Below are 13,676 nucleotides of genomic sequence, written 5' to 3'. Positions count from 1 at the left end.
TGAAGGTAAAACATTTTCAGTATATATGTAATGACCATATAGTTTTAAATTTTAACATTTTCATACAGGTGATACATTCCCATTTGAAAAATCAAACTATATGAAAAGACAGCCATTGAGACATCTCAGTTCTTCCCATCTTCCTATTTTCCTCTGCCCATCTCTCTCCGTATACATCACATCTTTTATTACTTTATTGTATATGTTTCTAGTATTTTCTTATGCATATTCAAATCCAAATATTATATCTTATTTTCCCCTACCCTATGAAAAGTGCAACGTATACTCTGTTCTGCAACTGGCTCTTTCTTTTTAACAGTACATTTTTTATTTCTTTTCCTATCGGTACCAAGACAGCTCAGTAGCACAGCATTCCATTAGAAAGATGTACCACAGTAGAATCAACTAGACCCCAAGACCAAAGTATAATCCTGACCCTGATACACTGCAATCTGCAGAATCAATGGATTTGAAGTTTGAATAACATGGAAATCAAAGACAGGGAGATTTTGCACTCGCACATTATTAAACCTTTCCTAGCATTATTTGCATGCATGTATTTTTCACGTTATTCAACCATACAGGAAAGATTAAGTGTGACTGAGTTGTGCAGAATGTCTATCATGCTACCCGAAAAACGCTTCCTACTAAATGGAAAGTGGCATATATTGTATGAATATAAATTGAACACTGATTCACTAGCTGCAAGGCTCTTGAATTCTGTAAATTTTCTTTTTGCTTTGACTTTTGGTAATATCTCCACAATCTTCTTTCTTTGCCTCAATGACATTTCATCACGGTGTCTCCTAACACACTTCAGTTCAGTTGTACAATTGCAGCTCTATAAAATACTTTTATTTGGAACTAGGTCAAAACCAGCTACCTCTAGAAACAGGAAAAACTTGACTTTGATAATTTTCAATGTCAAAGTTTCAAATTCACCCTTTGATATGAAAGACAACTGAGATGACACATTTTTTTTTAAGAAAACACTATTAATCCTTGCTTTTCATTCATTCATTCCTCAATGTCCCAGCTCATGCTGTGTTTGTTAACATGGCTCAGAAACTACCCTCTGTTCAGACTTCACAAATTACATTTTAACCTTCTCAAAAATGCGGAAATGAATGTAACTAAAAATGCAGTTCTGAGTAGTGAGCATGAGGCACAAGGGTCTGACTAGAAACTAGGAACTAGGACTTCCTGGAGCCAGAACCGGGAATAGGAGAGGCACTGTTCTGCCAGAACAGATCCAGGGAGTTGTGCTGACCGAACACCACACTGCACCCACAACTCACAATGTGACAAGAGCAGGGGAAGTGCAGAAGCCCTGGGAACCATGCAGATTTCCTCGAAATGATAGAAGCTATCTTTCTTGGTCCTTTGCACCACTGGGTCCCACCTTGCCTGTTGGCATCTCATCTCCTTTGAATGAGCAGGGAGAAGGTAATAAGGTAGCTAATGGGGGGGGGGGGTTGCTTTCATTAAGTAAAAAGAAAGAGAAACAAATATACTCACTTTTTAAGCTCATTTGTCCAATCAAAACTACTCAATTTTCTTACCCTAGCTTAGCCAAATAACTTTTGATAGAAGTTTAGAACTGTAAGACTTCCTTTGTGTATTCAGTAGCATTTAGAGGATCTTCCAAAACTGAGTCTGGTCGGCTTACCTCTAATAGGCAAGGCTACAGAGAAAATCAGAGTTCTAGCTTTGGAAGGTCAGATTAGAAAAAAGAAGAATCTCGAATATTAGAGACAGGAGCAGAGATCCCATTCATCCTTTGAGGATGCCCCAAGCTGGCTCCAAAGCTGAACTTTGTGGCAGAGCACTCTCTGTAGGTCAGATTACCCTCAAGAAAACCCACAAAAACTTTCTATCCAGAGACCAGCTGAATTTCATGAAAAATCAAGTTAGGCAACTTTGAAATCATGCTATGTATGTGATAACACAGTTTTATTTTATATGCAAAATAAATATAAAATGACCCCTTAACCCAATTATCACGTTCAGATCAGGACACTATAAAATTCAAAATTTTATTCTGAGTAAGGCAGGAATAAATGTTTTGCACAGAGGAGTCACATGATCTAACTTATATTTAATTTTTTGGCATTAATTCAACTGTTTCAGAGCAATATTCAGTATCAGTTGTACTTTTTGAAATATTGTGTACCTAAAGGATGTTTTGCCTCAAAAACAATAGACGTATAATTCTTTTTTTCTTAAAAAAAAATACATATGACTGTTAATGGTGTATGATTCAGTTTATGATTTTCAAGAAAGAATAAAAGAGGGGCGCCTGGGTGGCGCAGTCGGTTAAGCGTCCGACTTCAGCCAGGTCACTATCTCGCGGTCTGTGAGTTCGAGCCCCACGTCAGGCTCTGGGCTGATGGCTCGGAGCCTGGAGCCTGTTTCCTATTCTGTGTCTCCCTCTCTCTCTGCCCCTCACCCGTTCATGCTCTGTCTCTCTCTGTCCCAAAAATAAATAAACGTTGAAAAAAAAATTAAAAAAAAAAAAAGAAAGAATAAAAGATCACTAAGAAAACTAATTATCTAATTCAATATAAAATGTATTGTGAATATTTTTGCTTGCTTTCTATGCTCGAGGCTTGGAATATCTGTTGAACGAATGAATGAGTCAAAATTGCTACAGGCTGACCGTAGGTTTTGGAGATGTAACCTGATGTCTCTGGGAGGCATTTTATTCATCTCTCAAATGAGAGGATTGAACGAAAAAATACCTTAGGATCTATTTTCTCTAAAATTCCAAATCTAAGTTATATGGTTACACATCTCAGGGTAAAATTATTTAGCATTATTTAGTACCTCTTTACTGACTCAACCCACCCCGCAAGAAATCAAATAGCAGACACTGTAAGTTTTCTTTGACATTCCCAGTATCATCGTATACATATAGCAATAATGATAATGTTGATAACATTAACCCTCAATTATTAGCAAATTTAATGTTTGAATAGAAGTTGGAGTTTGCAAAGCCCTTTCATAAACGGGCTCTCATCTGATTTTCAAATCTACCCCCTGCAGACTCACAACCTTACTCATCACCAAGAATATTTTCATTTTACAAATGGGAAGTCTGAGGCTAAGGGAAATGGCCACAATTAACAAACGGACGAGAAAATGCATCTCCTGGTAACTCACAGTTTGCATCAAGTCAGACTTTATCTTGCTCAAGAGACACTTAGCAAATAGAGGAAAGTGGCCAAATAGATCCATAACAACTGATCAGCAAGCATTGAAGAGTTTTCTATTATAAAACAGAGACATTCACTCCTACCCGTTTGTAATTCATAGGTTTTTTTTTTCAAATCTGACAGTTATACATGCATATCAAGAGAAATAAGATAGTATGTAAGAAAGGGAAAATAACAGAATATACATACAAAATGCTACAGGAATTTGATAAGGAAGATTTTACATGGTGGGATAGTGAGTTCAAACATACTGAAGTTGCAGACTACTTGTAGTTATGGTTTTCCTTTCTGAACACCATGAAATGTAGATTTAATCGTATCATGTGAATGAGAGAAACATGGGCTAGTAAATAGCTCTGTATGTTTACGTACAACACCGATGCCCCAGCATGAGCTCATACCTTGCAAAAAATGTGAACTATTAAAAAGTCCATCATAGGTGATGAATTATTTCTGATTTAGAGAATAGAACTACAAGTGGTAGAAGGACAAAACACAGATATAATGAAGGCATGAAAAACTGCCCAGGGTACAGTGGGCATTGTCCCCTCTGCATCCCTCATTACCAGAGGTGTTGAAGCAACTGAAGGGTGAGCAGCTGTCAGTGATAATGTAAAAGGAATCCCTCTACAACACTCCTCCCCCACAGAAAATAAAAATACCACTAGTCTTAAAAGAAACATCTACTCTGCTCATGGCATTTATTGAGAGCCTCTGGAGCCCGACTGTCTAGACAAATTCCTTCTCTACCACTTGTGGCTGTGCAATGTTGGGTACAACTATTCTGGCCTCAGTCTCATAGAGTTGTTATGAAGTTCAATTAAACTAATAGTTACAGAACCCTTAGAAAGTGCCTGGAATGTGGGTATCATTCAAAAATGCTAGCTACTGGAGTGCCTAGGTGGCTCAGTCAGTTAAGCGTCTGACTGCTGATTTCAGCTCATGTCATGGTGTCACGATTTGTGAGATCGAGCCCTGCATTGGGCTCGCCCTAACAACATGAAACTTGCTTAGGATTCTCTCTCTCCCTCTCTCTCTCTGCCCCTCTCCCCACTCCCCTCAAAATAAGTAAATAATTTTTCTAAAAAATGCTAGCTGTCATCTTTATTATTACTTTTCTCCCATTTTTCCTTTCATGCTGGTAATGATCTTTATAAAATGCAAATCTGTTGTCATTGTCACTGAAAGGAAAAAAAAAGAAAACAACCATCCTAATGTAACCTATAAAGATCTGGAAGATGTGGCCCCCATCTCTTCTCCAGCCTCATTTTTAAGCTCTAACTTTAGCAGAATCAAGGCTCTGCTGGCTTGATAGGATAAATGCCATCAGTTAGGATTAATGAAAACATAAGTCCTGCTTTCTAATGGAATAACATAACAAAAACATTATTTTTGGTCAGACATTACATATAGGTATAAATTAATTAAATAAGGGAATAATACTTGCTAATAAGTACTCAGTACTTACTATTCCAAACTCTATTCCAAAACCCTAGGTATTTTACATACATTCCCATTCAATCTTACAACAATGCTGTGAAGAGTAATATTCATTTTACCTGCACTTCATTGATGAGAGAGGCCAGGTGGTACATCTGTTGTCACAGACCAACAAGTAGTAGAACAAGCCTGTGAGTTACCTGCACCTGAACCCTTCCTCATTATGTCCGCATTTAGTGCCTGTCAGCTACCAGGCTGTGCTAAGCGTTTTGTCTGTATTAATGTCATGTATACATTATTATCTCTGTTTTATATTAAGAAACGGATGTACAAAGAGGTCATGTGTGTTTCCCATGGTCTTGAAGCTAACAGCAGCTAAACCAAGATTTGAACTCAGGTCTGTGTAAGTCTAAAAATAAGGTCTTTTACCATCATTCACCATCACTGCACTGTACTTTAAAATGCTACTTCAGGGGCACCTGCATGGCTCAGTTGATTAAGCATTGGACTTCATTCAGCTCAAGTCACGATCTCATAGTTCATGAGTTCAAGTTCCACATTGGGCTCACTGCTGTCAGCACATAGCCTGCTTCAGATCCTCTGTCTTCCTCTCTCTCTGCCCCTCCCTCATGCACTCGCACACGCTCGCTCCCTCTCTCTCAAATAAACATTAAATAATAATAATAATAAATAATAATAAATAATAATAATAATAATAAAATGCTACTTCAAATTAGCCCCAGGCTACTGGGTAATCCTAGTGAATCACTTCAATGTGCATTTATTTTTTGAAAACATTTAATTATGCTATAAAAGACCAAAAAAACCCAAATGGGTTGGATGAAACCCATAGTTTGCATCAAATAGAGATAAGTATGTAATAAGTGGAGCCCATGCATGTTAAACATAAGTATAACTGGGCACTATATATTCATGATACACCATATATATGAGACACAAAATACCCCTGATAGACAGGAAGTGCTCAATATCCTTGACATCTTAATTCCACCACTGATTGGTGAAACCCGTGCCCATGTATTTTTTGCCCAAGGAACACAAATAAAACCCAAAGCTGTTTAGCAGGCTAACTGGCCAGCTATAACTATGACCAAGTATACTTTCTTCTCATCAATACGAGAAAGCAATTGTGTGTCACTGGCCCAGGGCACCTTCTGTCTGTGGGTCTCCTTGCTGCAACCACATCTCTGGTCTTCAAAACCACACCATCAAGTGGGGACAGCTGACATGGACAGATTGAGAGAGGAGATCTGAATATTGCCTATCCCGTGACTCAGGTGGTGCGATCCTTCCACATGCTTGCACCATTATCTTAAGCATGTTAACTTACCTATCTCCTTCCCCTTGAATTCTTACAATATGTTTTAAAATGATATTACAAACCAGAGAGGTCAAGCATCCTAATCTGGTCTGTGAGTCTTTCTGTCCCAAGATCTCTGGGATGGATAGCTTGCTGGTAACGTATCAAAGGCTATAATTTCACCAAGGTAATTTCCTACATGATGTCCATAAAAGGAAATGTGGTCCACAACAGCAGCCAGTGTAAATTCCAGGCAGGAAGACTGAGTCTTAGGAAATTTTAGGCTCTCTCTTTACCTCTTCTTTTTCACTCACCTTGCGTCAGCCAGAGTCGCTCGCGCCACAGCCCAGGCTGCAACAAATGCTGCCGGGAACCCTGTAATCAAAAAGGGATTCAGGGACCATACTTACTTTAAGATTAAAGGAATTTTTAATCTCATACTCAGCACACATAAAAATATACTACTAAAAGTTGAGAGAGGAAAATAGACATGAAAAATATGGGTATATCAACACAAAATTATTCTTAGTTTTCCTCTTGACCCCCCTGAGAAATGAGCCAGGTACATTGCTGTCATTTGCCCCTGAAAGTGTGAAGATTTGAAGGTTGGCCCAGTGTCCCCTTGAGGGACGTAGGATCAAGCCATATGGGGAGGGGACAGAAGTTCCTGGAGTCAGAAGCAGGTAGCAGTTGGAGCTTTGGACTTTGATTCTTTTTTTTTTTTTTTTTAATTTTTTTTTCAACGTTTATTTATTTTTGGGAGAGAGAGAGAGACAGAGCATGAACGGGGGAGGGGCAGAGAGAGAGGGAGACACAGAATCGGAAACAGGCTCCAGGCTCTGAGCCATCAGCCCAGAGCCTGATGCGGGGCTCGAACTCCCGGACCGCGAGATCGCGACCTGGCTGAAGTCGGACGCCCAACCGACTGCGCCACCCAGGCGCCCCTGGACTTTGATTCTTGCCAAACTGATAGCTACAAGCCTTCACGGAGGAATGAAGCCAGAGACTTCATGAGATGCTACAGGGAGGCTATTATTGTAAAAAATTAGAGCTTTGCCATTCTAAATGTGCAAGCCATTAGAGAAGCTATACTAGGAAGTTTTAATCTGTGTAGCCTCTTCTTTTGAGGGGGGTTCATGTTGGCTCAAGACAAGCATATGCATGCATTAAGACCATAGCGAAGGGTGAACCCTATGTTACTTTGAGGCTTTGAGCGCTGAAATATGTGTCCTTCATAAATGATAAACACCTTGTGAGCTTACAATGTCAAATCTATTACACTGACTTTCCACAAGTGTATAAAGTGTGCCCACAGTAAAGGCTGACTGTTCAGTCCATGTTATAGTTGATTAGACTCTGACATCACAAAAAAAAATCGCAAACCATAACTTTTATGGAACATGACAAAACAGGACCAAAGGGTTGGATGGACAGCTTCTCATTCTGTGGAATTTATGAAAGTGGTTTGAAGAAAGGAAAGACAGAGCATAATGAAAACATTGCAGAAGTTAGGAAGCACTTTACAAGGGGAGAGAAAAAGTTTTAATCTAACTTAGGACATTTTTATTAAACACAATATTAAATTCTTTACTTTTAAAAACACATTTGTAATTTTTTGAGTTTTCCTTTTTAGCAAAAAAAGTGAAAAATAATAGGTTCAGATGAAGAAAAATGCCATTAAAAGTGAAAATAAGATGGTGCCCTGTAATAGAGAAAGTTTTGGCCTCCCTGGTGATGATCTCATTGAATTTAACCTCAGCACTGCAGCCTGACTGTGTGGTTATTTAATGTTATAACTCCATATTCCAATTTTATTTATTGCTTGCATACAACATCTAAATTTCAAATTCTATGTTCCAGAAAATTGTTTTTATCAAAACAGATCTACCCAGGGGGCACCTGGGTGGCTCAGTCGGTTAAGCTTCCAACTTCAGCTCAGCTCATGATCTCATGGTTGGCAAGTTCGAGCTCTGCGTCAGGCTCTGTGCTGACAGTTCAGAGCCTGGAGCCTGCTTGGGATTCTATGTCTCCATCTCTCTCTCTCTGTCCCTCCCCTGCTCACGCTCTGTCTCTTTATCTCTTTCTCAAAAATAAATAAACAAAAAAAATAGATCTACCCAATTCTGATTATTTCTTAGGTTCAGTTCACATATTTTATCTATCTCTACATCCATCTATCTACTCATCTACCTATCCATCCATCCATCCATCCATCCATCCAACCATCCTTCCAACCATCCACCCAGTAAGCATTTATTAAGTGCCCATGTATGTGTCAAGGATTATTCTACTTTCAGAAAATAAAACAATAAACAGATCAACAATATTCCCATTTTTCTGAGGCATATTCTGTAGGGAGATGCAAAATCAATAACATAACTTCAGTTATCAGTCAGCACCCTGAGGAGGAACCAAGAATGATGCTGTGTAATGAAGACAGCCTGGCCCCTTCTGCCAGGGTGGTTCAAAGAGCCCTGACATAGCTCTCTTTACTGTTCTGCTGCCTTGGCTATTTTAAAAAAGTGTCTGCCTTTGATCAGAATTTTCACATTTTCTCATTTACAGGTCTTTATCTTTTGCTTCCTTTACAATCTCTCAATCAAGCAATTTCCTGAATAATGTTCCATACACATCGATCAAGGACGATTGAGCTGGAAATCTGCTTTAGATGATCATTATAACAAATATCTTCTATCAGACACTATGTCTTCATGAAATTACTTTTCTCATCCTCTTGGAAGACTCTCACTCACAAAGCTAGCACAGAGGCAACCATGGAGGAAAAAAGAATTGAAACCATTTTGGGGATTTAAGGATTTTTGATTACCAATCTTGGTATCACATCATTACATAATTGGGAACACATAAGTATAGAGGAAAATGCTTGAAATTCAGATGTTATTTTGAGTCTGAATGCCAATTTAAGTAAATTTACTGTAAATTCAAATGTTACTCAATATATACATTTACCTTGAGAGCTGAGTAATCTTCATGAAATGTCAGTATAAATAAGTGACTCTGAGAGGGAAGCAATCTCTGGTCTAAAAATAAGTAAACACAGGGGTGGAGGGTGCCTGTGTGGTTCAGTAGGTTGAGTATCTGACTCTTGATTTCAGCTCAGGTTCTTGAGTTCAAGCTCAAGGTTCCTGAGTTCAGCTCACAGTTCTTGAGTTCAAGCCCTGCATTGGGCTCTATGCTGACAGTGCAGAGCCTGCTTATGATTCTCTCTCCCTCCCTTTCTCTCTGCCCCTCCCCTGCTCATGCTCTCTGTCTCAAAATAAATAAATAAACATTAAAAAATTAAAAAAAAAATAGACATGGGTTCTCATGTGGCTCCATTACTATTCCCCTTTAAAATGAAGTTTTGGGGGCACCTGGGTGGCTCAGTCAGTTGGGCAACAGACTACACTCAGGTCATGATCTCACAGATCATGAGTTTGAGCCCTGCATCAGGCTCTGTGCTGACAGCTCAGAGCCTGGAGCCTGCTTTGGATTCTGTGTCTCCCTCTCTCTCTGTCTCTCCCCCACTCACATTCTGTCTCTGTCCCTCAAAAACAAATAAACATTAAAAAAAATTAATAATAAGAAAATTAAAAAACTAAAATGAAGTTTGGGACTAATTAACAGTAGTCAAAAATGCTTAGGCAATTAAAACCTTTCTTCAAATAAAAACTTGGGCAGCAGTCCACACATAAAACAGGGAGGCTTTGAAGCCAAAGGCAGTAAATAGGATCTTCTCGTCTTGGTCTATGGAGTTTCATCTCGTTTTGGATACTTCACAGGCTTCATAAAGCCCTTCCTCATCCTTATTCTCCTCCTGTGGTGCCAGTACTATTTTACAATAGTAAAATAGGTTGATCATAAAGTGTAAAGTTAGTTCTGAAAATTAGAGACTCATCGTGACATGGGATTCCTGGATTAGCTATAGACACACAATATCTTAATAACCAGAAATCTTGATTTCCCAGGGAATCTAGTCAACATATTGACTGCTCAGACATGAAGTTCCAGGCTATACCTCCAGTTCCCGCTCTACCCACCACAGAATGCTGGAATTCCATTTCCATTGCCTATCTGTCTATCTCTTTAAGGAACTTAGAAATGGCTCCATTATGATTTTGGCAGAATCGTTCTCAACTCTGAGGAGAATTTGAAGCCAATACTGAATGAGCACATCTTTTTGTCAGGAAAATTGCAAAACCTTTGAAAGTCTTCCATTGTTACAAGGAAGAGTGTCTGCTTCTGAAACTTTAGAAGAGCTACCTCCTCCTGAGATGGAATTGCTACAGGAAACAGAAGAATTTTTTTTTAAGTATATTTTATTATTGGGGCACCTGGGTGGCTCAGTCGGTGAAGCGTCCGACTTCACCTCAGGTCATGATCTCACAGATCGTGAGTTCAAGCCCCATGTCAGGTTCTGTGGTGACAGCTCAGAGCCTGGAGCCTGCTTCAGATTCTGTGTCTCCCTCTCTCTCTGCCCTTCCCCTGCTCATGCTCTATCTCTCTCTCTCTCTCTCTCTCAAAAATAAATAAAAACATTTAAACAAAATTAAAAAATATATATATATATTATTACTAAATATATATAAAAATATATTTTATTATAATCCAAAAAATGCAGTAATGTACTGCAGGAAAGGACAGTCTGAAATAAAAGAGTTACAATAAAAAAGAAAATATGCTTACTGAATTAAATATTGCCAGTGGGCAGAAACTGTAGATCGAACTGGTGGAGATGAGGTGAAATCTTAAAACCAGGTGAACCCACTGAGATAAACCTACATAATCGCTACATACGGAAATCTAAACTTGACTATAATTTGTTTCCTTTTAAAGAGGTAATCATCCACATAATTTTAATTTTTTTTAATGTTTACTCATTTCTGAGAGAGAGAGAGAGAGAGAGAGAGAGAGAGAGAGAGCGAGCCAGGGAGGAGCAGAGACAAAGAGAGGGAGACATAGAATCCGAAGCAGGCTCCAGACTCTAAGCTGCCAGTACAGAGCCCAACGTGGGGCTTGAACTCACAAACCATGAGATTGTGAACTGAGCTGAAGTCGGAAGCTTAACCAACTGAGCCACCCAGGCGCCCCTGTAATTTTAAATGGTTAGGAGTAAAACTTCAAATTACATCTGAAAACCTTGTTCTCTATCTTACATAAGGTAAGGCTAAAATATAGATCTTTTATTGACTCTGTTAAATGTAATTTTAAGACAATCTTCAGTAGAAATAATAAGGGAATTAAAAATCATGAAGGATGGGAGAAATGGCTTTTCTAGATTTTTAATTGTGTAAAGGTATCATTTGACTATCAAAAATAATTTTTGTGGAGAACAGGTCTTATAGATCAAATATTTTGAATATAATACATCTGATCAGAACAGGCAAACACAAAACAAAATGACCTACTGGTCAGACTGCATGTTTCTTGTGTAGTCTTTACGACATATCTCTGTATTTCAATTATATTTACTGCCAACTGGATAATCAAAAAATATTTGCTGAATTGACATCAGGTTATACAGACGATTCTCCTGATTATTTTCAGAGAATACAGAATATGAAAATATTCTACATGAAAGTTTGGCAAAAGAGACATGACTAATTGGTAGAACCAGGATAGGTGATCTTATATGATAATATGTACATCCTGGCACCTTATCTAACAGTTGAAAATGAAGAATGGTTGCTACCAGGGGCACCTGGGTGGCTCAGTCAGTTGAGTGTCTGACTTCAGCTCAGGTCATGATCTCACGGTTCGTGAGTTTGAGCCCCTGATAGGGCTCTCTGCTGACAGCTCAGAACCTGGAGCCTGCTTCCAATTCTGTGTCTCCCTCTCTCTCGGTCCCTCTCCCCCTCATGCTCTCTTTCTCTCAAAAATAAATAAACATTAAAAAAATTAAAAAAAAAAGAATGGTTGCTACTATAGAGGTAAATGACTACATTCAATAAGGATGAATGAATAAGACTGATACCTTTTCAATATAGAATTAAATATATAGAAAAATAATGCATGCATGAAAGAACAAAATGGAACCAAGAATAAAGCGCCCAGTTTATGAGAAAACTGAAGCAGGAATGGGAAAAATTACAAATGTGGTTGGTTGAAAGAAAAGAAATATAGTCATCATCAGAATTTGCCTTTACTCCTTGGTATACATCTTGTTTTGTGATGAAGACGTGTAAAAACAGTTATTTTAAACATTTGCCTTCAATTTACTAAAGGTCAGATATGGCATCTCTTCTTCTTTAGACTGTAATTTCCTTCCTTTCCAATTTATTCTTAAGAATCAGCAAAATCAATGTAAATGATAAAGCTGCACACATCACCATAATGTGAGCAATAATGTTCTGAGTATTTATTTAGCCGAAGAGAGCTTAAAGTTATAATGACTGGGTCCAATGAGTAACATAGGAATCCAAGCAAGTTCTCTTCTCTAATGAAGCTCATAAGTCACATCAGTGGAAGAAAGCACAAAATTGGATTCACTCTAAACTATTTCCAGCCAAGGATCCTGCAAAGCAGGTATAATGTTGTTGATCATTGTTTTTCTTATAGGAATTTAGAAAAATGAGTCAGAAATAAAAATGATATTTTCCAATCAGACTGTCAGCGCTAAGGGAAAAATAGTCTATTACTTAAATGGTCTTAGTCATTTACTTCATTAAATGGTAACTGCATTTAAGTATTGGAGAGAGATTCTTAAAAATATACACCTATAATTATATATGCCCTAGACTAGAGCATTTTTTTATTATATATTATTGAACAAGCAAGACGAGTGACAATGAGGAGAGCATTTTGAGGGTTAGAGCATTTTTTTTAAATGGAGTTGCAAAGAGAGTCAGAAGGTAGACTAAGTGGAGAACTGTAATTCTATAACGATTGGTTATTAGTGTTTCAGACTGTGGTTAAGTGCACATGACATATCCATGTAAAATGCTTTTCAAAGAAAGTTTCCATGTGAAGCCTACTTGATTTCATGTTTGTTCTTAAACCATTTGATAAAAAGAAGATTTCAAGTAATGATGCTTCTCTACTATAGGTATAATTCCAATGTCAAAGTTCTTGTGGACAATTGAATAAGAGTTGTAAAGGAAGGTATGAAATTCATACTTGCATGGAAGCTCACTGGACTGTTTTTTAAAATTCTGTTTTTTAAAATTTTTTTAATGTTTATTTATTTTGGAGAGAGACAGAGACAGAGACAAAGACAGAGCATGAGTGAGAGGGAGAGGGGCACAGAGGGAGACACAGAATCCCAAGCAGGCTTCAGGCTATGAGCTGTCAGCACAGAGCCCGACACAGGGCTCAAATTTACAAGCTGCAAGATCTTGATCTGAGCCATAGTTGGAGGCTTAACCAACTGAGCCACCTAGCTGCCCCTGACCAAATAAGAGTTAATGGGGGAGCTAACCATTAAACCAATAAGTAAACAGAGAAAAAAGAATTTATTATGTGTGACCAGTGGTGTTGAAATCCAAAATATAAAATGTAACTCAGACAAATGTTTTCTATCAACACCTTTACCAACTTCTAGTAATTATGTACGTACACAGATGTAATTTTGATTTGAAGGCAAACTGCCAAACACTATTGAGGAAATTTCCAAAGTACTCTAAAAAAATAAAATGCATCTTTTTTTTTTATTTTTAGTAACTGCTAGTCAAAGGGAGAGCTTTAAAACAGACAAGCTGCCT

The 13,676-nt window shown here is 38.1% G+C and overlaps 1 protein-coding gene across 8 annotated transcripts in view; it reads right to left on the bottom strand.

Annotated features, from left to right (window-relative positions):
* PTH2R (parathyroid hormone 2 receptor) overlaps nucleotides 1-13,676 on the bottom strand; it is a 128,912-nt gene that overhangs the window by 22,863 nt on the left and 92,373 nt on the right. For all 8 annotated transcript variants that reach the window (XM_045034412.1, XM_045034410.1, XM_003991086.6 and 5 more), the window contains one exon: nucleotides 6,291-6,351. In XM_045034412.1, coding sequence (XP_044890347.1) covers nucleotides 6,291-6,351 — 61 coding nt within the window. The remainder of the gene's footprint in view (nucleotides 1-6,290; nucleotides 6,352-13,676) is intronic.

This window comes from Felis catus, chromosome C1 (assembly GCF_018350175.1).
Source record: "Felis catus isolate Fca126 chromosome C1, F.catus_Fca126_mat1.0, whole genome shotgun sequence".
Lineage (NCBI taxonomy): Eukaryota > Metazoa > Chordata > Mammalia > Carnivora > Felidae > Felis > Felis catus.
The sequence above is the reverse complement of the archived record's forward strand: the minus strand, read 5'-3'. Positions and strand labels throughout refer to the sequence as shown.